Raw genomic sequence first — 25,950 nt, 5'->3', positions numbered from 1 at the left:
ATTTTTAACTAGGTAGATGATGGCCTGATAATGGGGCTCATTCCCAAGGTAATGGTACAGGAGCAAGCATCTATTTCCTTATGAACACCATGCTTTGGAAGTTAGTTCCTTTTCCTAACATAGTTGATAGCTAAACCATCCAACAACTTCTTGCCCATCTCACCTTGTTCAGTACGTACATAACAGATCTGTGTAATCATTTGTAAGTTTTGTGGGTTGTCTATAAAAGTTTACTCTAAGCCAGGCAGCTTCCCTGATGTTTTGGCCAATTGTGACTAAGTTCTGCTCCATAGAATGTGAGTAGAAATTTCCTCTGAGGTTTCTGATAAGTTTACTTACCAGGAAGTCATTATTTACTTCTCTTTCCTTTGTGGTCTGCTCTGCAGCTGTGACGGCTAGAGCTTCAGCAGTTGTTGGAAACCTTGAAGGGAAAGGACTTGTGAGGCTATCAGGCCTGCAAATGGCCCCGAGTACTTTATGATTGTGGTTCTGGGATGCCCATGTCTATGATAATTAAACTTCTGAACAATGCAAGATTGCATTTAATTGATAAATCTTATTCTAGCATGCATGCCTGAAACATCAAGCTATTTTCATGTAAGATATACATAAACTAGGGTCCATAGATTTTGTTGTATAGCAACAACGTAAGAAAAATACTAATTTTCACTCTGAACATCATGATACTTGAATTCAGCTCTGACATTTCACCTACTTACCTTCAGGTATATGCAACTAAAAATCATCTATTTTCTTTCTTTCACTATGGTTCTATTGCCTTACCACCATCCTTACAATTGTTTTATATCTAGTAGCTAGAAATGTGTTGGCAATTGGAAGCCTGTATGGTGAACATCTTTCTGAAACATTTGAGATTTTGGAAGAAACTTTATAATTTTATATAATAAGATAAATAGTAGGCAAAATTTAAATATGAAATGTATGTTAAACAGTGTATTCTCTTCTGCTTCTCTCCTTTTCTCTAGAGCTACTAGATGGCAACTTGGGAAGTACTGCTTGCTTAGCAAGAGCTTAAGGATTCCTGTCAACAGAGTAAAGCTCATGGCCCACCAGCTACAAAGGTAAGGGAATTTGAGCTTCTCCCCCATCCTGCGTGTGTGTGTGTGTGTGTGTGTGTGTGTGTGTGTGTGTGTGTGTGTGTACGTGTACATATGCATATTCATATCATGAGTGAATGCTCATGTCAATGTCAAGTGTCTTCCTATTTGTTTCCACCCTAGTTTTTGAGACAAGTTCTTTCTTTGAACCTGGAACTCACTGATTCAGCTAGACTGACTGAATTGGCCAGCAAGCCCCAGGGTTTCTCCTGTCTCCACCTTTTCAGTGCTAGCCTTTTTTCTTCTTCTTTCTTCCGAGTTCTGGAGATCTCTTCAGGTTTGTGCAGAAAGCACTTCACCAACTGGGCCATCTCCCTGCTCCAGAGGAAAGTTTTGATGTAAAAGTCTTCTTTTCATATTATAACGGTTGGTCTCTAAAATATTAATGAAAATAACAGCTGTTTCTGTTCAACAGTCCTCAAACACTAGTATCCTATATTGATAGTAGTCAGTGTAGGGGGTAGGGGAGGAGATCTGGAGGGTTAGCAAATTTAGAAACAGCCTTTTGGAAATTGGGTGTGTATTAGCATATGAGAACACACTGAAGACTTTAATTCTTTAATTATTTCTCAATCCAAAAGTTCTTAAACTTAGCTTTTTAGCAGAGTCAAAAAATTAAAGTCCGCCGGGCAGTGGTGGCTCACGCCTGCAATCCCACCATGCGGGAGGCAGAGGCAGGCGGATCTTTGTGAGATCGAGACCCATCTGGTCTATAGAGCAAGATCCAGCAAAGGCAGGCGCAAAGCTACACAGAGAAACCCTGTCTCGAACACCCCCCCCCCCCAAAAATCCTAATTCACCTAAAAAACTTTAATTGTAGTAACAGAAGTTAATTTATGAAGTGTTTTTTGGGTTACAGAATCATTTGAGGCAAAAAGTTTACCTATTTTGTGGCTGTGTAAATTTATTTGCTTGTGGAAGTTTATTGCCATGATTGTTGCCAGCCAACCCAGAAACATCAAGTTGAGGTTACATAGTTTGTCCCTCATACCTTTTTGAATATGTACATGCCAACCACAAGGATGTTAGAGATACAAAGTATGGTGATTTTTGTGTGCAAACCAGTTACTGTTTATGTAGTTCCTAAAAATATTAAGATCAATCTGCATGAGTCTATTAAATGGGTAACAGAATTGATTAAAATACAAATTGAGGAAGTACACTCACGAATACAAAACAGAGTAGACAGTTGAAGTCGTCCTCTGATCTGACCAGGAGCAAATCCACCTCGCAGGCAGGAGCGGGGAGAAGAAGCACGTGACCTTTCTCCCTTCCCTTATAAGACGTCACATACAATGGCAGGAAGCACCACCTCTTTCGGGCCCTACAGCCCAAGATCATGGGCAGAGCAAATACCACATTTTCTCTTTTTGTCTAAGTAAGAAGGTCCTAAACTTAATGCAAACTATATACACTAAGAATGGTTATCAAGTATTGTCCAGGGAAAACAAAGTAATAACATAAATAAAAATGGAACTACAACCAACAAGAATAACATCAAACAAGAAAGATATACTAAATGTCCAGAACATAGGTAAATACCAAATTACTGAGATTATTCCAATAGCTGACCTATCTTGAAGATTGTAATTCTAATATTATGTTCTAGCTAAGATAAGAGAAGATTGTAACTGTAACTATCTAGTCTTCAACTCCATCAAAGACCTGAGAAGGAACATAATAATACTTGAGAAAACAGAAAATGCTAGCAAGCAATTTTCTAAATTCTTGCAAGAATAGACAGAGACAGCTGGCAGTCTGGACAGTCACCTAAAGTTTCTCAGCATCCTTGGGCCATCCAATTTGGCTACAGTCCTAGACTATCTGACAGACCATTTTCAGAAGCAGGAATTTTGAAAGACCATCTTACCCTGTCTTGGCAGAGTTCATTAGTCGCTTTTCCTTGTGTCCTGCTCCTCTGGGAAGGACAGCATTTGTACTGTCCGCAGTTGAGGCAAGGGAAGTTCTTTGCCCAGGAGGCCATTTTGTGCCAAGACGACAAACTTCTAAATGGAAATGTCTTAGAAGCCCAATATTCTCTCGGGATCAGATTGGTGCTGCCAGGAGCAAGTCTATGAAGTGTTTGAAGGTTTCCTGTCCATCTTTTTTATGTTTCTATAAATCTGGAGAACCTAACTAACAAAACTATAGAAATGACAAGCATGGGTGACTATAAATCTGTAAGTCTTCTCTACCTAAATAACCTAAGGACTAAGGCCTCACATTAACAAGGTAAACAGTCTGTAAGCAGATGTACCATGTAAGGACAATGACCTCAAAATTGTGACAGTACACAAAATATCTTAAACAGAGGTAGAAATGTACAGTGCAGTATGCAATATAGCAACAATATCCTTAATATGTATCAATATACAAAGTATCCTAAACAGAGGTAGAACATACATATAGTATGATAAATATAATATTACATTTGTATCAATATACAAAATATTTCACACAGGAGTAGGAATATGTGTACAATACAACAAATATAGTTTTGTATTTGTATCAATATACAAATTATCTTAAATAGGAATATAAGAATAGTTTACATTTGTATCAAATATACAAGAATCCATATCAGTGCAAATTATCCAAGACTCATAGTTTGCTAAATCAGTTTACTAGCAGATACAATAATCTACCTTAATATATTATACCTATCCATTCCCCTTTTTCTTTACTAAAGGAGAATATTGAGTCTAAATTTTATTGTTCCACCCCCAACCCTATAACCATACATCCATAACCCTGAGAAAAATGAAACCTTTGGGAGAGGAGCGTCATTTTCTTAGAACTACTTCCTGCTGTTTAGGGGCAACCATATCTCTGTGGGGTCATGTAAGAAAGCTTAGTTAGGTCTCAATAGGGCTAGCCATAGAGTCTGCAATCAGTCTCAGAGTAATGGATAAGATTGTCTGAGATTCTGGCCAAAAGTGTAGTATGATAGACTGTAGATGTAACCAACCGCCTTATTAAATAAGAAACACAGAACCAATACAAAGAAGAAAGCCAAGAGATCAGAGCTAAGAGCCTTACCAGCCTGCTGCAACTAGCCTCTTCAGCCAAGAGCCAACCTCTCTGAAAGAGAGCTACTACCTGTGTGTTTGTCTTTATATAGTCTTTCTGTTCTGCCTTCTCATTGGTTGTAAACCCAAACACATGACTGCCTCGTCACTGCCTGTCTGTAGAGACTTCCAGGTCTTCTATGGTTGGTATTGAGATTAAAGGTGTGTTTCTCCAATGCTGGCTGTATCCCTGAACACACAGAGATCTACCTAGCTCTGCCTACCAAGTGCTGGGATTAAAGGCATGCGCCACCACCGCCATGCTCTTGCTATGGCTCTAATAGCTCTGACCCCCGGGCAACTTTATTTATTAACATACAATTAAAATCACTTTTCAGTACAAATAAAATACCACCATAATAGACCATCTGATCTTAGAACTGTCCTGAAGAGTTTTCAGCCCAAAGCTGATCATTGAGTAATGTTCTTAGGTGTAATGTCATCATTCTGGACCAAGTAGAGTCATTGTTCTGGGTCCCCATCTTCTTTTTGGAGACTTCAGAGATTGCTATTGGGAAGACTTATTTTCACTGTGGAAGACTTGAACATTATTAATATCAAAATGGAAAGTTTGGATTTAAAGATGACATGACATGTAAAAAAGGATTCCAAGAAATCAAGAATAAGCATGGAGAGAAATAGGATCTTGATAACAGTGGTCCTTAGATTATTGGTTTTCTTCTATCTCACACCAGTTGGCTCTTCCGATATGAGACAGAATCTCTTAATTTTTTTCTTTTAATAACATGCTTGGGTTTAGAGAAGGAGAGAGCCACATTTCAACTGCAAAGCCAGCTTGATTTATAATTGAATCAGGACCACAGCTATTCTAGAATTAAGGAGATATTGATGTTAGGCAGTGAGATTATTACCCTGTAGAGTATATTGGTACCAATAGACCCTTCCTTTATGCGGTAGATGTCTAGGTGTCTAAGGCCTTATGATTTCTTGAAGATGGGTATTTTTATTATCTTGTAAAGAGAAAAAAGAGACCCCTGCCCTGATCCTTGTTTGTTGAGTTTTCCTTACAACTTGTAGAGTTGTCACATAGGCGGATGAGCTATTACTTCTCATTAAGGTATTTCTCCTATTCAAAGTGAATTTTTATTAATTTTGTTGATATCCATAGCTTTTCTTCTGCAGAAACAAAAACAAAACCTCTTCCCCGACGTAGGACGTATCCTGTTTTCTATTCTGAAGTAAACCAGTTGGTTTAGCTCAGGAGTCTTTTCTGTTGTCCAGTGTCTCTCTGCAGCTGTTGTTCCTTTCTCATTAGCATTGAGAAAATTCAAAGTTAATAAAGCATTATGTACTCTATTTCTAGGAGTCATTGTTACCTGCTTCTGTTTATTTAGCATATCCTTTAAAGTTCGATTGGATCTTTCTATGATTGCTTGGCCTGTAGGATTGTGTGGTATACCTGTAACATGCATTATATTGTAATAAGCAAAACCTGTCTCATTTTATTTGAGTCATATGCTGGAGCATTGTCAGTTTTAATTTGTACAGATATTCCCATGATGGCCATAGCTTCCAATAGGTGTACAATCACAGAGTCAGCCTTTTCAGAACTCATAGGAGTTGCCCATTGAAATCCTGAATAGGTGTCAATGGTATGGTGTACATTTTTTTTTTTTTTTTTTTTTTTTTTTTTTTTTTTTTGGTTTTTCGAGACAGGGTTTCTCTGTGTAGCTTTGCGCCTTTCCTGGAACTCACTTGGTAGTCCAGGCTGGCCTCGAACTCACAGAGATCCGCCTGGCTCTGCCTCCCGAGTGCTGGGATTAAAGGCGTGCGCCACCACCGCCCGGCTGGTGTACATATTTTAATCTTCTAAATTCTCCAAAATGAAACACATCCATCTGCTAAATTTTATTTCTTTGTATATCTTTAGGATTACTTCCTTCAGGTAATGGAGTTTGGTTATAGAAGGAATAAGTAGGACATTTTTTTTTTTTTATATATAATTTCCCTGGCTTGTTGCCAAGTGCTGAAAAAGTCCTTTTTCAAACCTTTGCTATTTACATAGTATTTCTTATGAAGTTCTGAGGTTCTAGCACATTACCTATTGATAACTGATCAATCTCATCATTACCTTGTGCTAGAGGACCTGGCAGACCCATATGGGATCTGATGTGTGTTACATATATAGGATGTTCCCTATTTCTGATGATTTCCTGTAATTGTATAAATAATGAGGTTAATTCTGTGTTGTGTATAAGTTCAGCAGTTTCAATATGTAAAACAACTCTCTCTGCATATTGAGAGTCAATAACTATATTGAGAGGTTCTGTGAAGTCCATTATACCATAAGAATAGCATATAGTTCTGCCTTTTGTACAGAATTGTCAGGGCTTTGAACCACTTTACTTAAGTCTCCTGATTTATATCCTGCCTTTACTGATTTATTTGCAAAAGTATAGAATGTGGAGACTCCAGAGATTGGTTTTTGCCATACAATGTGAGGAAGGACCCATTCAGTTCTCTTTATGAATTCTGTTCTCTTGCTTTTGGGATAGCAGTTGTTAATATCTCCCAAAAAGTTACTGCATACTCTTTGCCAAAGAGGAAATTTCCTCATTAGTTAAAAGTACCACAATTTCTGCTGGGTTCATTCCTGTCAACTGACGAAGTCTTAATTTTCCTTTTAGAATCAAATTCAGAAATATTTTCTGCATAAGTCTTTAACTTCTTACTTGGGTGGTAGAAATATCCATTTCAGTATAATATCTTCTTCCCTCTGCATTAAAATCCCTGTGGGAGAGTGTCTGGAGGAAAGTATGACTAGAATACAGTTAAGTTCTGGATTCGTACAATCTACACGTGCTTCTTGTATTTTCTTTTCTACTAAAGCCAATTCCTTCTCAGCTTCAGCTGATAATTCTTTTGGACTATTTAAGTCCTTGTCCCCTTTTAGGATATTGGCCAAATTTACTAGTCCATCTTTAGGTATTCCAATGATGGTCTGTAAGTTGGAAATGCTTCGTAACAATTTTTGAAAATCATTAAGAGTATGCAATCAATCTCTCCTGAGTTGTACCTTTTGGGGTCTAATTTTTTGTAGATCTATCTTATATCCTAAGTAATTAATAGAATCTCGTCTTTGTATTTTTGTTTTTCAGGAGCAATTTGTAATTCCCAGGCGAGGCAAAACTTTCTTTACTTATTCAAACATGTTTTCTAAGGTACCTAACTTTGGATCAACTAACAAGATATCATCCATATAATGGTAGATTATAGATTGTGGAAATTTTGCATGAATTATTTCCAGCGGTTTTTGCACAAAGTATTGGCACAGGGTAGGGCTATTTAACATTCCCTATAGGGGACCTTCCATTGATATCTCTTGACCAGCTAGGAATTATTTTAAGTAGTTACTGTGAAGGCAAATTTTTCTCTATCCTTTTCTTGTAGTTTAATGGGGGGGGGGGGGGGGGAGAGTCTTTTAAGTCAATAACTATAATAGGCCATTCTTTGAGTAACAGAGAGGGCAAGGGTATCTCATTCTGTAAGGAGCCCATAGATTGAATTGCTTTATTTATGGCTCTCAAATCTGTCAGCATTCTCCATTTACCAGATTTCTTTTTAATAACAAATACAGGAGAATTCCAAGAGCTGGTGAATTCTTCAATGTGTTGAGCATTTAACTGCTCCTGAACCAACTGTTCTAAAGCTCATAGTTTCTCTTGTGTCATAGGCCATTGTCCAACCCAGACAGGTTTATCCCTTAGCCATTTTAAAGACAGGGCCGTTGGTACTTCTGAGAGTTCAGCGGCAGTTGTGCTCTGTTTATGTACAGCCTGAATGGTTGGTGGCTGTTTTTTTTATAGTATCTTATCATATTATTCCCAGAAACATGAATTGGTCTATATTCCACTCCTGAGATTAGAGGAATTTTAATCTGGTGTTCCATTGCTGTAACAGATTTCAGCCCCAAAGATTCACTGCTACATTTGCCACATACAGCTTCAGCTTTCCTCTCTGTCCTTCTGGCCCTATGCATTCAACCCATCTCGAACTTTGTTTTACCTGAGATACAGTTCCAATCCCTAGAAATTGGACACCTACCTCTTGAAGAGGCCAATTTGGATGCCATGATTTTAGTGTAATTATAGTCACATCCATACCTGTGTACACTAATCTTTCAAGGACAATGTTATTAATTCACACTTTAAGCTTTGGTCTTTGTTCATTTATGGAAATCTGCCAAAATATTCCTTTATGGTGTATTTTGGCTTTTTTGATCCATCTATTGAAGTTGTTCTGTCATCCAGTACAGTATTGTTCTTTACATTAGGCACTGGATTATTCAATTGTCCTGGGAAGGAATTTCCTCTACAGTGATTGGAAATGTTTGGACCATATTCGATTTGGGGGCCTCTGGCCCCCTGAGGTGTTTCCCACTGGTAAAGGGTTGCCTTTGTTGATCTGCATTCATTGGTCTAGTGTTGGCCTTACCTTCCACATAATCCAGAAGGTTGTGGTCTCCTGTTTGGGTTATTTCTAGAAGAAGCATTGCTGTGTACAATTTCTTCTTATATTACCTGGTGTAACACAGTTAAAACATTTGTTACCTTGATACCTCCTTCCACTTTTGGAAATTGCCTCTCCTATCCAAGCCTCATTACCATAGTTAAGAGACTCAACACCATTTGTATGTTGAATCTATTCTTCTAAAGGTGCTGACCTGACCTTTAAAGGTGTAAGTATTCTTTTTCATTCTGTATTAGCATTATCAAAGATTGATACTTTGTCTTAATTGTGGGTCTGATACTGTCTTGTTTACAGCCATTGTCAACCTTTGTAAAAAATCAGTAAACGGTTCTTTTGACTCTTGAAAAACCTTCAAATATAGCTCAGTTGGTTTCCATGGTTCTGGAATTTTTTCCCAAGAATTTAAAGCTGCTGTATGGCATAGGGATAATGTATGCTCATTCATGGTAGTTTGTACATTTAAATCAGCGAAATGGCCCTCACCAAGAAATTGATCTTTGGAGATCTCAAAACTTCTGATTTTACCTTGCTGTTCAAGGGCCTTAGCCTCTTCTCTAAACCATCTTTTCCATTGTTACTTCTGGCCATATTCTAACACAGCTGAGATTAATTAATTCCAGTCATCTGGTATAATTCTATTTCTATAAGACCATGTATTTAATTTCCGTTTTACATATGTTGAATGTATTCCATAGGTTACTACCCCGCTTCCTTAATATCATTTAAATCTCTCATATAATAGGTTGCCAATATATTCCATATATTCTTCAGGCTGTGTATAATCTGCTGGCTTCTCACAGATAGTGACAGGATAAGCCATTTTATTTATTTTTTTTAAAGATTTATTTATTATGTATGAAGTGTGTATGACTGCAGGCCAGAAGAGGGCACCAGATCTCATTACAGATGGCTGTGAGCCACCATGTGGTTGCTGGGAACTGAACACAGGACCTCTGGAAGAGCAGTCAGTGCTCTTAACCTCTGAGCCATCTCTCCAGCCCAGGATAAGCCATTTTATAAGAGCCACCTGGTGATGTTATTACTTGTATGGCTCTGCCCTTCTGTTTATTAGTTCCTTTATTATCCTTACTGAGAGACTCCTCCAGAGCTTGAAATCAATTAACTACTGCCTGTTGCAGTGTGTGAACCTCCTCTGTTGTAAAGGATTCTAGAGATTTCATGGAATCATACAGTTTTTATATTCACCAGAAACATATGATTCCACAGACTTTATTCTGTCAATTAGCAATGATGATCTTTCCTCCTTAGAAATTATCTGAATGGCATTAAGATTGCTCTGGAGAGTTATTGTTTTATCCATTAAGTATTCATATTTATAATCAGTAGAATTAAATCTACTTGTTCAGTTATTATTAACAGACTGAAGTTCTTGTGGTAAATTAGCAGATTCCAAAGAAAAAAATCCTGTTTAAGTCCTGTATCAGTCCCATTAGTGTCTCACTTTTGCTGTTATTATTAAGCCAATTTTTCAATAATATGAGATGAATCACTGTGCTTATTGCTAGCATGGTGAACATTGTATATGTCCCAGGAAGGTCATATATGTCCTGTAATATTTCATTCATAATTCAAACAGAAAGGTTTTTAAATCCCTGAGTAGTGAAATTGTCTGCCAGTTTTTGAGAAATATTCAAAATTTGTAAAGAAAATTTTTATTAATTTAATTATTAATCAGTTTAAAGTGTAAAATTATTAAGTAATTTACCTCAGATAAAATCCTTGCAAGATTGTCCTGTAGCCCAAAGTCATAGGTGGAACAAATACCCCTACATAAAGATGGAAGGAAAATAGCAATTTAATAAAGGCAGTCCGGTTTGTAAATTATCTCCAAACATAGTGAACTAATGATAGACATTGTCTGATATATGATGATGCATAAATTGATATATGTGTTTTTTTCTTGAGTCTTGGGGTTCAGTTCAAATCAGAGAAATTGCATGAATGGACAGTTTCTCTAATTTTGACCCCCTAAATTCGGGAGAGACTAAAATGTACATTTATTTTAAAAGTAAACCAGCTAGGTGGTGGTGTTGCACACCTTTAATCCCAGCACTCAGGAGGCAGAGGCAAATGGATCTCTGTGAGGTCCAGGACAACCAGGGCTACACAGATAAACCCTGTCTGTAAAAACAAAACAAAACGCCGGGCGGTGGTGGTGCATGCCTTTGATCCCAGCACTCGGGAGGCAGAGGCAGGCGGATCTCTGTGAGTTCGAGGCCAGCCTGGTCTCCAAAGCGAGTTCCAGGAAAGGCGCAAAGCTACACAGAGAAACCCTGTCTCGGAAAAACAAAAACAAAAAAAACTGTAACCATTTTAAAGCATGTATGAAGAAGAAAGAGATAACAGTATTTTTTTTTTACACACTTACTTGCATTTTGAGCTACTTGATGTGCAAATTAATGATCTGATTAAAAGTATTCTCCATTAAATTTATTCCCTGAGGACAACGGACTATGTCTGAATCATTGTCCTCTAGAGTCTAGCATAGTTAACACTTGTAGCCTATGAAATAGTGTTTACTGACTACATACTGAAGCAAGTAAGATCTGAATTTCAGGATAGAGGGAGAGTAGATGAGGGAGATCATGGTGATCAGTGTCAACTGAAAAGGGGATGAATGAGAGTGAGCCACAAGGTTGTTCTAGGATGAGGAAGGGAGCTTATTAAAACCCCACATAACTAGGGACAGACTAAGAGATAGTGTAGACTGGGGTGGAAGGCAGGCATCAGGCTGTAGGGCTCTGAAAACAGTGTTAAAGATTTAAAGCTGTATGTGCTCTAAGAGGATTTTCTTCATAACTGGTCCTTTCCTCTCATTTTGGCTAGTACTGCTTGAGTTCAGGTTATCATTCATTCTTGAATTTAGCAGTATCCTGTTCTCTTTTTTTCTTCGTTTAGATATAGTGTTACCTTCTCTTAGACACCTTCTACATTTTTATTAGTGATTTTGCCAAATTAAAAAATTTGAATTTAGTGTTGAAGAGAAGGCTTAGTGGTTAAGAACACTTACTGTTCTTCTAGAGCATTAGAGTTGGATCCCTAGCACCTTCTATCAGCTGGCTCACCATCACTTGTAACTCCAGCCTTAAGAGGATCCACTGCCTCTGATCTCTGGGGACACTTGTCCTCCCCTGCCACACATAGATACATGCACTTCATTCAGAATCATAAAAATTAGTAGGTTTTTTTAATTTAAGCAAGGTATTGTTGTACACTCCTGTAATCCCAGCACTTGGTAAGCAGGAGGATCAGGCATTCCAAGACAGCTACATGGGACCCTGTCTCAAAGAAAAAGAAGTGAATCAGTCCTTATGGTGCGTGTCTTTAATCTCAGTACTCAGGAGGCACAGGCAAGCAGGTCTCTGGAGTTCAAGGTCAACCTGTTATATGTAGTAAGTTCCAGACCAGCCAAGGCTACATAAATGAGACTCTGCCTCAAAAAAACAACTGTGTGTTTGTGTGTGTTCAGTTTTTTTTACAGCAATTTTGAATAAATTTTCTTTTTAATGTTTTTTTGTTTGTTTGTTTTTGTTTTTTGTTTTTTCAGATAGAATTTCTCTGTGGCTGTCCTGGAACTCAGTCTGGAGACCAGGCTGGCCTCGAACTCAGAGATCAGCTTGCTTCTGCCTCATGAGTGCTGGAATTAAAAGTGTGCGCCACCATTGCCCAACTCTAAATTTAAACACTTTACATGCTTTCTGTGGATTCAAACTCCAGTCTTGTTTGCACAGCAGGTGGTTTGCCTTCTCAGGCATCTGTTTTATTGTGGCTCAATATGTTATCTCCTGTGTGTGAAAATTATAGCCAACAGGCTTGTCTTTCCCTTTGAGAGGGCTCAATTCAGGCGTCACTTCCTTTGGTAGTCTGCCCAGGCCCCCTCCAGAGTTTATTACTTTGGGAACAGAAACACCATCAGATAAATTAAGTTTAAAATAAATTTTAAAAGACTACTAAATCAAGAACACATGGTCAGAAATCCATGTAATAAGTAAAAACCTATGGCTGTGAGTATAACTCAGTTCTAGAGCACGTGCCTAACATATATACATCCCTGTTTTATTCCTTATCAACTTATAGGCACATACACACATACACACACCAAAATCATCTATATTCAAGAGAGAGAATTTTGAACTCACATCTTAAATAAATAGGTCATACCCATGGTTTGATACAATATAGTTGTTGAAAATGGTATCTAAGCAAGGCCTGTAATTCATTCCAGGACGTGGAAGGCAAAAGGAGAATTGTTCAAAGTTCGAGGCCAGCATGGTCTACAAAGCAAGTTTCAGGCCAGCCAGAGGTATATAGTGAGATACTGCCTCAAAAATAAAGTATCATTTAATATTTAGTGGCATTACTGTTGAGTACTATGACAGAATTTAGATAGTTGTCTTTTTTTATTTTTTTATTTTTATTATGTATGCAGTGTTCTGCCTGCAGGCATGTCTGCACTGCAGGCCAGAAGAGGGCGCTAGATCTCATTATAGATGGTTGTGAGCCACCATGTGGTTGCTGGGAATTGAACTCAGGAACTCTGGAAGAACAGCCAGTGTTCTTAACCTCTGAGCCATCTCTCCAGCCCAGATAGTTGTCTTTTAAAGCTATAAAACTTTATGTGATTTTTGAAGTTATATATGTCCATATATTGACAAGATAGAAATATGTAACAGCAGTTGTCTCTGAATGGTGATACTCTAGGTGATACTCTAGGTGTCTCCTGACTCCTCCCCCCCCCCCCGCCCTTTTTTGTATGCACTAGTGGGAATAAATATAAATTTTCTTACTAATTTCAACAGGTGCAATTTAATGTGTATTTTCAGAAGGAACATGTAATCTTCCAAATCCCAATTAAGACATGAACTTTAAGTGTTTGTTTGTTTTGCTCTTTTTGAATGATAGCATATTGGCATATGAAGGATGCCTAATTCTCAATTTTTTTTTTTAATTCTCAAAGGAGTTTATGTTATTTAGGTTTTCACAGTCTGGTAAGGTACTTTAATTTTAGCTTAGAGTTATGGGTATTTAGCTTTAATCAAGTCTTAGACTGTTGTCCAGGTTGACCTAGAACTCACTGGATAGCCCAAGTTGACTTCACACTCAAGACATTCTTCCTGCATAACCCACAGTAGGCAGCTCTATAACCAATTTCTACATCACTCAAATACAAATAAAGTGATGCTGGTCATGTTTTATATATAGACTAACTTAGAGATTTATCAGTGGAAAAATTAACGAGTGCTTAATATGGAGTTATTACCCAGTATTTATAAAAATCTTTTCACTTGAAATTGTATTGCTATGTATTTTCAGTAGCTATGAATTTATATAAAATACTCTTAAGTTATTGCTGGTCTGGAGAATTAGAGTCTCTGTAACAAAAATGAGAGATCAGAAGCCTGGGGCAAATCACTTTATCATCAGAGCCATCTCTACTACTTCTTGTTCTTGTTTTAAAGAAAAAAAAAAAACCCAGTGACTTCCATTTGAGTGCTTATGGTAAATAAATTATTTTGCTTATTTTTTATTTTGCTCTCAAAAGTATATTATAGATATCCCCTTTTAAAAGCACACAGTGATTGAGTTAAAGCTTAGGCTCTGAAAACAGTGTATTCATTCTTGGATGTTGGATCTGTAGGACTAATGTCTTCCCACCTCACATAACAGCACTTGCTTAACATTAAAGGTCCTTCAACTTGGTTCTCCGATACTTGTTGTGGTTAATCTCTGACCTACACCACATTTTTACTGGGCATTTGTGTCTTCATTGGTACTGAAACACTGAAATGCAACTACTTAGAGTTTTTTTAGGAATGGGAAGGCCATAGTTTAGATTCTTCATGATTTTTGAACTTCAAGTCATGCATTTCACAAGCCATTTATAAGCTCCCTTGGCAGCTTCTGTTATATAAAGATATTTTCAAACTTGCTGTGAAAACATGATGAACCCTGATTAAAAGGTTTGAGATTTAGTTAGATTATCAGAGAGATAACACTTAGAATCTCTTAGAGGAATTGTTAGCATTTCTGTCTGTAGATGCTTGAACTGTTAGTATTTATAGCTATCTCCACTGGGTATTACATAATGGTGATAAGAGAATGGGTATTGTGTCAGTTGGCTAGGAAAGTGGCTGTGTAGGTAAGGTACTTGTTTTGGAGGAAAACAGTGACACTGGAGGTACCAAGGGTCAACTCCTTAAGAAGGTTCTTTTAACTATCAATTTGTCTATATATATAGTTAATATTTACATGTTTATGTTTCTGAGTGATGTTGTTGCCGTAGGTAGCTAACTCACAGATTTATATTTAAGCTAACAGTAAGTAAGTTGCAAAGTTATGGAAGAGGAAACTTTATATAGATCATTTATATTCAGGAACAAATAAATTTTGATAACTTTCTAAGTAGAAACTTTGAAGAATTCTTCGTGTGTGTGTGTGTGTGTGTGTGTGTGTGTGTGTGTGTGTGTGTGTGTAAGTTTTGTTTTGTAACAAGGTATCCCTGTGTAACCCAGGCTGGCTATGATCCTCCTGCCTAGCCTTCCAGTGGGGATTTCAGGCATGTACCACCAAGCCTGGTTTAGGTCTTGTTTTTCTTTTCAGACTTCAAATGTAAGAAAAAAAAAAATGCTGTTTTAATGGCTGCTGGCCAACCATGCCCTAAGGACTAAATTTAATACTTCTTTCTTTCTTTACCCTTTCACGGAGCTTGATGGATTAATACCTCTAATTAATGCATTTATGTAAATTTGCGTATTTCAGAAGTAATGTATTGTTATAAATATTCTTGATTTTTGCTGATATAGTGTTGAGAGTGATCCAGTACTTTCATTTTCAAAATCAATGTATTTCAAGAAGTGCTTCAGTGCTATTTGTAACAGTGTGAAACCATTTTGTTTTCAGTATCTTTGCCATGAAACAGAGGACATGATAAGCTGTTTAACTTAATGAAATTCAAGTTACATGTGAATTCTGCCAGGTAAGTGCATGATACAGTAGTTAATATTTTGAGCCATGTTTCATAATAAAAGTTATGAAACTTATTTTTCATAAGTTATATCTACTAGATGCATATTTCAGTGCTTTTTCCCTAAATCTGAAGCATCTTATTAGTATGTTTTTCAGTTGGTATTCATTTCTGAATTATTGAGTTAAGAGCATTAAAATAACTGCTGTAGTAGCACAGGTCTATAATCTCATTACAGAGACAGGACCCACCCCAAGATTAAGGATCAAGGCCTGTGCTACGGTAGCGACACCCTATCTCAAACAAAGCAAACCAATGAAAAAGATTATCCAAATTCATGTTTTATGGTTTTAATGTCCTCTAAAATGAGTTCTTGTTGATATGTTAGGAAAGTGTTGAAATATCAAATAAGAGTTACAAAATGTCATATACTCAAGTCCTCTTGGTTCAGTTTACCAGGTACTAGGATCATGAGTTCACACCAGTGCCCTGCTTTAAAAAAGCAAGCTATAAGTTGTTAAAAGGGTTAATTTGAGTCTTTAAGTGGAAATTCTGCAGAAAAGGAAAGTAATCTTGACCAAGAAATGTCTTTTTATAGTTATATTTGAATCAGGATCAAGATTGTTGGGTAGTATATCTATTAGATGTTCATTTAAGCTTAAAAAGTTCCTCCTTCTTCTCTTCCTCTTTCCCCATGAAATTTACTTGTTGAAAAGACTGGATTAGTGTCTTAATAAATGTTAACATGTATTGGCTTGGGCTGATTGCTTGCTAGATAGAGATTGTTTCATATGTTCTGTGGGTTTTTTGTTTGTTTGTTTGTTTGTACTTGGGATAAAGAAGTTTTACTAGATTCAGCTCTAACACCACTTCTTTATCCTCTGCAATTATTTTATTTCAATTCTGTTGTTCAACTGATATATGTGTTGTCAGCTTGATCTAAACACTGTAAAGGTGACATCAATTTTCTCCTAATATTGTGGTTGTGTTGTTGTTTGGGGGCAGGGTCTCACTATGTAGTTCTGGCTAGTTTTCTTTGAATTCTCTGTCTCTCTTCAGTGATTTTTAAATAAATGATTCTTTGATGGTATGGAACCATCTCAGATTTAAAAGGTTTTTCTGGAACACACATGTATGGATGAAGGAAGGTACCTGTATATTTTTGTCTTATTTCTTAGGTGTACTATTTTGGTTTTGCTTGATATGGAAGTATAAATAGACCAAAATACACTTTGTAGAGTTTTGTTTTGTCAATCTTTTTCTTTCTGAACATTGCTTTTTGGGTTCTTTTAAAGAAACTTTTAGGGCTACAAAGTTGGATCCGCACTGAAAAGTACTTGTTCTTCCGAAGAATCCAGGTTGTGTTCCCAACACCCAGATGGCTGCTCATAGCTGCCTGTAACTCAAAGGGATCTGGTGCTCTCTTTCATTGTCTACAGGCACCACACACACAGATTGCACATACATGTAGGCAAGACACTCACAAATGTCAAGTAAAAAAAGAGAAAAACTTGCCTGTATCAAAATCATGAAGATCGTTACCATATTCTAACTCATCTCTCTGACTTGATTTATGTAATGTGAGATGGCAAAAGGTTGAATCCATGGGTTTTGGTTTTTTTTTTGATTTAACATAGCATTAAAGACTCTCAAAATGAGAGTCAAGACTCTCAAAATGAAACCCATATACAACATTTCCTAAATTTATTTGGATGTAGATATTTTCTATAACTACTAATATCCTTGTAGAGTATGCTTTTGGAAACATTTATCTAAAGGATTAATTAGCCAGAGTTGTAAAGGGTATATCCTAAGCTACTAGTTAAGTCAAATACTATTGATAGAAAATTTGTAGAACCAAATTTGGATAAAGTCATTTCTTCTCCCACTGAAATTAGTCAGGATTGAAACCTTTGTACAAATCAGGTGATCTTATGCGTGGGTCTATTTGTGGACTCAATTCTTTCCCATTGCTTTATATTTTACAGTTTGACTGATAACCACCCTGTCTTAATCGTTGCTGTATTAGAGTGGATCTTGATATAATATCTGATTTTTCTAAATTCTATAGCTTGATTATATGTCTTCAGGATTACCTTTGCCCTTTATAAATCTTAAAATCAGAGTTTTTTCTCTCTCCCTCCCTCCCTTCCTTCCTCTTTGTCTCCCCTCCCCCCCAAACCTGCTGAGATTTTGGTTGGGACTGACCTTGATCTGAAAGAGATTACTTGGAGCAGAACTATCATCTCACAGGCTCTTGCAGTGTATGAACATGGTATAGCTTCCTTTTATCTAGACCGTCTTAAGTACTTGTGAAAATATAGTTTGTTCTGGGGTTTGAGGTTTTTGTTTTCAGATGTGCAGTTTACTTTTTATTTTTATATATTCGACTTAGTATAACAATGGAATTGGGTAAATAGACAACAGGGATATAATGGAGTAAATGGATATAGCCAAAAATTTAAAGTAAGGAAGTAATTAACCTCTTAGGAAAATGTATTAAAGAAAACAAAAAAGCTAGCAACATTATTAATTTAAAAGGATATCACCATGCATCTAATGGACATGGAAAAAGGTGAGAGAATGTTATTAATAGTTAGGTGAATGTATTTGAAAGCATAGATGGGAAATTCCTCGAAAATAAACCTAATATAAGTGTTTTAGATAGTATCTATTTAAAGATACTAAATTTATGAATTAAAACCTCCCCACTAGAAATCCCCAGGCCCAGAAAGCTTCACTGGTGAATTATTTCAAATATACACTTTTTTTCTAAAGATATATTATTTTATGTGAATGAGTGTTTTATCTGCATGTATGTATGTATATGCATCACATGCATGCCTGATTTGCCTACAGAAGCCAGACAAGGGCATCAGATTCCCTTGGACTAGAGTTATAGATGGTTTGAGTTGCCATATGGGTACTGGGAATCGAACCTGGGTCCTCTGGGAGAACAGCAAGTGCCAACTCTCCAGCTCTAATACAAGCTTTTATATAGATTATTTTAGAAAGTTAAAAAAGAATTAACATGTCCCAACTCTAATTATAAACCATCACAAAATAACACATAATAAGATTATTTCTGATGAACATAAATATAAAACAAAATATTAGCAAATAAAATCAGGAGATGTATATCTCCAAAATAGGATTTCTCCAAACATTCTAGTTGGTTTATCAACTGAGAATCATTCAGTGTGATTGACTACATTAAAAAAATAAAAAATTGAAGGAGTGAACAGGAGGAATTGGAGGGGAAGTAGGGAGGGGGTGATGTAAATATAGTATTTGGTTTGAATTCTCAAAAAAAAATCAAATTAAAAATAAACATAATGGTCAGCCATGGTGTCACACACCTTTAATCCCAGACTTGGGAGGCAGGCAGATTTCTTGAGTTCTAGGCCAACCTGGTCTACATAGTGTCTCCCCACCCCCCCAAAGAAAAGGAAAGAAAAAAAATCATATACTTAAATAAAATAATCTGTTAGCATCAGGTACTTAACTAGCTGTCCTAGTCTACATGAAACTTTGTTTCAAAAACAAAACAAATAAAACTTCCTAGAACAGTATATACTGAGGGAAACTTTCTTATTCTAACAATGTGTATCTTAAAATTCTACCACATTTGCTTCTTTCTGAGAGTGATTTTTTTTTTTAAAAATAGATTGTATTGTCAATTCCTGTAAAGTTGTTCAAGGACCTGTATGGGTCCTAAATGTTCTTTTTAGACTCTGCAGTAAAAGCCATTGACATAATAATACTAATTTGTTAATTGTCGGGTTTTTTTTTTTGCTTTTATTCTTTAAAAATATACAAGTAAGAGTTTCTCCATATGCTGCTTGAGTATGAATCACAACAAGCTGAACCTGAGAAGTAAATAGGAGAATCCAACCATCTTATTCTGTTGAGCCAGACAAACAAAAATCACCTTTTTGCCTTACTGTATCTCTCCAGTCCTGCTTTAAGAAAAAATCACCTTTTTGCCTTACTGTATCTCTCCAGTCCTGCTTTAAGAAGCTCTGCAAGGATGTGTTTTTGAGATAAATGATAAATATACAGAAATGTTCTAAACCTAGTTGTAAAAAAAACCAGTACTCACAGATTGACTAGGCCAAGCAGTTGACATGGTGCAGTAAGATGACTTGCCTCTGTTTCTTGATGGCTAAATCTCCAGATGGGAGGTTTGAATGGTTTCTTCTGTCATGATGTTAGGATGCTGACCTAGAGTGACCTGAGCAGTAGCGTTTGAAGAACAAGCAAGTTCTAGATGACTAAGGCAGAGAGTGTAGGACTTGTGACCTAGCCTTTTGTCATTTCTATGACACTGTTAGATGAAGTAGTTATAAACCCACCTAGATTCAAGGGAAGAAACATAAACTCTTGATATGAGGAGAGCTGCAAAGAATTTGCAGTCATATTTTATCAATTGTTGTAAGAAGATGTTTGATGAACTAAAATCCTGTTGTATAATTGAATTATTCACTCTATAAACCATAATTATGGAAATAGTACTTGTTTGGTCTGTCAGCATTTTGTCCCGTAACCTTTTTATTACTAAGGAGAAAGTCTTTTCATGACTAGGGGGAAATCATTTAATGACAATTGCTTTATGACTCTCATTTCATGCTCCCTTGGGGATTTGTATATCATAAACAAGTTACATATATGCTTTAGGATTTGTTTTGTGGGGCACTGTAGTAAAAGGTACAGATTGGGAAAAAATGAATATTTCTTGTTTGTTAAGACCCTTTTATGTACCAAATCCTTCTAAGAAAATATATTTATCTTACTGTAAAGACATAAACATACGCGCGCGCGCGCGCGCGCGCGCACACACACACACACACACACACACACACACACACACACACACACACAATATGTGTATTTGGAAAAGGTGAAACATACAAAATAATCTGTAGACCATCAGTATTTGCTCTCAATTTTTGATCTGCCTTCAAAGCATTTTTTTTCTTTCTTTACTCCCCACCCCTTCCCCCAGACAGGATTTCTCTGTGTAGCTCTGGCTGTCCTGGAACTAGCTCTGTAGACCAGTCTGGCCTCAAGCTCAGAGATACACCTGCCTCTGCTTCCTGTGTGCTGGGATTAAATGCCAGCACCAACATACCTGGCAAGATATTTTTTTTCTTAGCTTAATTTTCTTGCATTTTGAATATAATGTGCTGAGGTCTTAATTTTTGCTGCTGCTGCTTTTCTGAGCTTCCGGAGTCTGTGGTGTTGTATCTTGATAAAAAACCCAGCTGTTATTAACTAAAGCATGTCTTATTTGTTTGTTTGTTTGTTTATTTAATGAAACAAGTTCTCCAAGTTCTCACTTGTAGTCTACGCAGACCTAAACTCAGTAGGTAGCCCAGGCAAGCCTTGAAGATATGGCAAGGAGAACCCTGCCCTAGCCTCCCAGGTGCTAAGATTGCAGATGGGAGCCACTGTGCCTGGCATTTGCTACTTATTCCCCACAGTTCTTGCGTGTTCTATTCTTGGTTGGGATTTTTCTTTAGATTTCAGTTCTGAATGCTGTATTGGCCTGTCCTCAGTCAAGCTCACTGGTTCCTTCCTTAGTTCTGTCTAGTCTCTTGATGCGCCTACTAAGGGCATTCTTCATTTGTTTTAAAATTTTACCTCAGTTTGTAGCCCTTTTCTCAGTAATAACCATGTCTTCTTGCATGTTGTCTGTTTTCCACTGGAGTTTTTCTAATATTATCCATTGTTCTTAGCTTTGTTTTTCAGACCAAGCCTCACTATGTAGCCCAGGCTGGCATTGAATCTCTGAGTGATCCTCCTACCTTCTGCCCACCCCTCTGCTTAGCACTGAGGTTACGGTTACGTGCCAACATACCAAGTTGTTTTGTACGGTGAACACTAGTCAGTAGGGGTGAAGCACATCCCTTTCTTGTTAGACACCAGCTTGACTTCTCCATGTTTGATGACATGTGTAAATGTTGTCTGCAGCAATAGGATCTCACCATCAGGTTGTAGAGAGCAGACAATAGCTGTGTAAATAGCCTGTGATGTTGAGGGGTTTCCATGGGGCTCCTTTAGGCTATGACTAACCCTTTCCTGGCATTGGAAGTTGTACTTAGTGGCATGTGATGTCTAGATGGGGCACTGTCTCCCCTATTATTTGGTGACTCCATTTAGATTCCTTTCATATATGTATGTATTTTAGGACACTTCTGCATTAATAAGTTTCCATATGGTTTTTCAAATGGCCTTTAGTATTAGCTGTACCTCCCCATATTTCCTACCCTTCTCTCCCACCCTCCCTACTTAATCTTCCTAATTTAGTTTCCCCTTTATCTTTTCATAACAATATATTCTATTTCCCCTTCCTTGGAAAGACCACCTCCCTTTACTAGGTACCTACCCTCTGTGGTTATTTAGATTATAGCACACATTTTGAAAGCTTAAGTGCTAATATCAATATAGAATAGAAAACATACATGCAGTATTTATCTTTTGGGATTACCTCACTCAGGATGGTTTTTTTCCTAGCTCCATTCATTTACTTGAAATTTTCATAATTTCTCTTTTCATAACAGCTGATTAATATTCTACTGTGTATTGTGTTACATTTTCATTACGTATTCATCAGTTGATAGACATCTAGGCTGTTTCTAATTTCTGGCCATTATGAATAGAACAGTAAAGAACATGGATGAGCAAGTCCTCTGTAGTAGGGTATATGTCCTAGAGTAGTATAGCTGGATTTTGAGGTAGATTGATTCCCAGCTTCCTGAGGAACTACCACACTGATTTTCATAGTGGCTGTCCAAGTTTGCATTTTCACTAGCAATATAGGAGTGTTCCCCCTTACCCCACATCTTCATCAGCATGAGCTGTCATTTGTTTTATTGGTCGTAGCCATTCTGGCTAGGGTAAGATGAAATCGAAAAGAGTGTTGAACATTTCTTTAAGTGTTTCTCAATCATTCGTGTTTCATCTTCTGAGACCTCAGCTTAGTTTTGTACCCTAGTTTTTACTTGTTGTTTTCTTGGTGTTCAGTTTTTTGAGTTCATTATATATTTTAGATACTTATCCATACATATTAACCCTGTATCAGATATATAATTGATAAAGATCTTTTCCCATTCTGCAGGCTGTTGCTTTGTTCAAATGAGGTGTCTTTTTCATCTTCATAAGGTTCTGTTTATTATTAATTGTTGGTCTTAGTGCCTGTGTCCTATTCAGAAAGTCCTTTCCAGTGCCAGTAAATTCAAGCCTATTCTCCACTTTTCTATCAGATTCAGGATACCTGGTCTTATGTGGAGGTCCTTGATCCATTTGGAGTCGAGTTTTATGCAGATGGCTATGGATCTATTTTCAGTTTTCTACACTCAGCCATCCAGTTTGACCAGCACCATTTATTGGAAATACTATCTTTGCTTCAATGTGTATTTTTGGCTTTTTTTTTTTCCTTTTGTCAAAAATCAGGTGTGTTCATAGGTGTGTGGATTTATGTCTGGGTCTTCAATTCCATTAGTCAACCTGTCTGTTTTTATGTCAGTACTATGCTGTTTTGTTTTGTTTTGTTTTTCAATAGCTCTATAATACAACTTGAAATCTGAGATTGTGATACTTCTAGCACTTTCATTATTCAGGATTCATTTAGCTATCCTGGGTCTTTTGTGTTTCCATAGGATTTGAAGATTTGTTTTTTTCAGCTTCTGTGAAGAATTGTGTTGGAATTTTTATGGGGATTGTACTGAATCTGTAGATTGCTTTTGGTAGGAGGCCATTATCACAATATTAATCCTACTAATCTGTGACATGAGAGATCTTTCCATCATCTAGTATCTTCAGTTTCTTTTAAGTTTTTATTATACAGGTCTTTCACTTACTTGGTTAGAGTTATCCCAAGATACTTTATTTTATTTTTTAGGCTGTTTTTCAAGGTACTGTTTTCCTGATTTCTTTCTCAGTCTGTCATTTGTATATAATAAGAAAGCTACTGATTTTTGTTTTAATTTTGTTTCTTGCTATTTTGCTGAAAGTATTTTTCAGCTCTAAGTTTTCCTCGTGGGAGTTTTTAGAGTCTTTTATATATAAAATTATATAATCCGCAAATAAAGATATTTGACTTCTTTTCCTATTTGTATCCCCCTTGATCTCTCATTGCTCTAGTTTAGACTTAAGTACCGTATTGAATAGGTATGGAGAGAGTGGGCATCCTTGTCTTGTTGCTGAGTTTATTGGATATGCTTTATGTTTTCATCTGTTGAGGTTGATACTATGGGCTTTCTCTAAATTGCCTTTATTATGTTGAGGCATGTCCCTTGTATCTCTAGTCTCTCCAGGACTTTCATTATGAAGTGGTGTTGGAGTTTGTCAAAGGCCTTTTCTGCATTTAATGAGATGATCATGTGGTTTTTATCTTTCAGTGTGTTTATATAGTGCATTATGTTTATCAGTGTAATATGTTGAAACATCCTACATCTCTGGGATGGAGCCAACTGGATCATGGCAGATAATATTTTTGATGTGTTCTTGGATTTGGTTTGCAAGTACTTTTATTGAAAAATTTTGCATCTATATTCCTAATGGATATGGGTGTGTAGTTTTCTTTTTTTGTGCTATATTTGTGTGGTTTTGGTATTAGTGTAACAGTGGCCTTACAAAAAGAATTAAGAAATGTTCTTTTAGTTTCTGTTTTGTGGAATAATTTGAGGAATGTTGCCATTACTTCTTGAAGATCTGGTAAAATTCTTTGTGAATCTATCTGGCCATGGACTTTTTTTGTTTTAGTTTTTTGCTTGTTGGTTTGTTTTGGTTATTAGACTTCAGTTGTTGCTTCTATTTCACTGGGGGTAATGGATTTGTTTAAATTGCTTTTTTAATCATGGTTTAACTTTGGCAGATCATATACATCAAGAAATTCATCCATTTCTTTTAGGTTTTCCAAATTGGTGGACTGCAGATTTTTTTAAGTATGTACTTAGGATTCTCTGAATTCATTGGTGTCTGTTGTGATGTCCCCTTTTCATCTGTAATTTTATTAATTTATATATTCCCTCTCTGTCTTTTAGTTAATTTGACTACAGATGGACTTTCACTGTATGCAAATGTTATACCATTATATATTAAGGACTTGAACATTTTCAGTTTTCTGTCTGCAAGAGGTCCTGGAAAATACCCTCACACCATGTTATCTTAGCTCTTCTGCTAGGAGAAGAGGTGCCTAGAGGTCAAAATATAGTTTTCTTTTATATTGTATTTCCCTTTGAGAGTTTGCCCTAGTACTTTGCACACATGAAAAAGTAACATTAGGAAGGGAATTAAGAGTTTGTTTATAATTAATTGATGTTTTAGAAGGACATCCAGACAAAACATATTTAGCCAATAAATAGAAAAATACTTGACAAGAATTTCAGTTTAGAGATAGATATCTTGCTGCGTGACTTCTGCAGTCTGACCCATGGAAGGCTGCCTAGTGTGTGGAATTTGTACTTTTTGAATGACTATTACACAGTTGTGCAGAAAAGAACCTGGTGGCAACGTTCTAATCCTTTCTGTAGCATAGGTTTTGCATGTTGCATGTTTCCACTCTCACATTAGTAAAGGTAGAAGATTGTCAAGCTGTTGTGTGGCCAGTGCAGCTAAGACTCTGAAAATTGAAGGGTACTCCAAAACCTGTGTGGCAAACCAGGGGGACCCCTGCACTTGCAAACAAAGCACCTCTTGTTTTATTATTAAAGCAAGCAAAGCATGAGGTGATGTTTACAGTTGCTTAAGCAAAAACAAGTACAGCGAGAGAATACACCAGGTGTTACGACCTGTCTCTGGTCACGCCAGGGCATTTCCTTCACTTCCATGCTTTCAAGTCCATGCACTTACCATAGTTTATGCAATTCTTTCTAGAAAGACACCCTGTGGGAAGAATATTCTGCACTCTGCCCCATACAAGTTCACAGTAAGTTAACAGCTTTCTTACCTGGGCTCCCACAGAAGACAGGGTTAAAAATGTTGCATTCAAATAGAAAAGTTAGCAAGTTTGGTGGAAATAAGATCTTGAGATTTATATTTGAAATTCTTCTGTATTCAAAAACATCCCCCAAACACCTAACTCCCTGTGCTTTGTTACAGGTAATACAAGGACCTGTGGAATATGAGTGATGACAAACCCTTTCTATGTACTGCCCCTGGGTGTGGCCAGGTAATACATCCAGCACTTACATTGATCTTGTATGCTTTTTTCATTAAATCATTTCTAGAATATATTGTTATTAAGGCTTTACTATAGTGATTTTATAAGGTTAGAAATAGGCTA

At 36.7% G+C, this 25,950-nt stretch overlaps 1 protein-coding gene across 8 annotated transcripts in view; it reads left to right on the top strand.

Moving 5' to 3' along the window:
- Atf2 (activating transcription factor 2) overlaps positions 1-25,950 on the top strand; it is a 93,204-nt gene that overhangs the window by 13,400 nt on the left and 53,854 nt on the right. For 5 of the 8 annotated variants that reach the window (XM_052723588.1, XM_052723580.1, XM_052723584.1 and 2 more), the window contains exons 2-5: positions 987-1,082; positions 15,599-15,674; positions 25,542-25,593; positions 25,767-25,836. In XM_052723588.1, coding sequence (XP_052579548.1) covers positions 25,789-25,836 — 48 coding nt within the window. In that variant the 5' untranslated portion in view covers positions 987-1,082; positions 15,599-15,674; positions 25,542-25,593; positions 25,767-25,788. The remainder of the gene's footprint in view (positions 1-986; positions 1,083-15,598; positions 15,675-25,541; positions 25,594-25,766; positions 25,837-25,950) is intronic. The other 3 variants (XM_052723583.1, XM_052723581.1, XM_052723585.1) reach the window with 3 other exon arrangements.

Source organism: Peromyscus californicus, unplaced genomic scaffold (assembly GCF_007827085.1).
Source record: "Peromyscus californicus insignis strain IS unplaced genomic scaffold, ASM782708v3 Scaffold_7__1_contigs__length_154581171, whole genome shotgun sequence".
Taxonomy (NCBI): Eukaryota; Metazoa; Chordata; class Mammalia; order Rodentia; family Cricetidae; genus Peromyscus; species Peromyscus californicus.
This window is presented reverse-complemented; position numbering and strand designations above follow the sequence as displayed.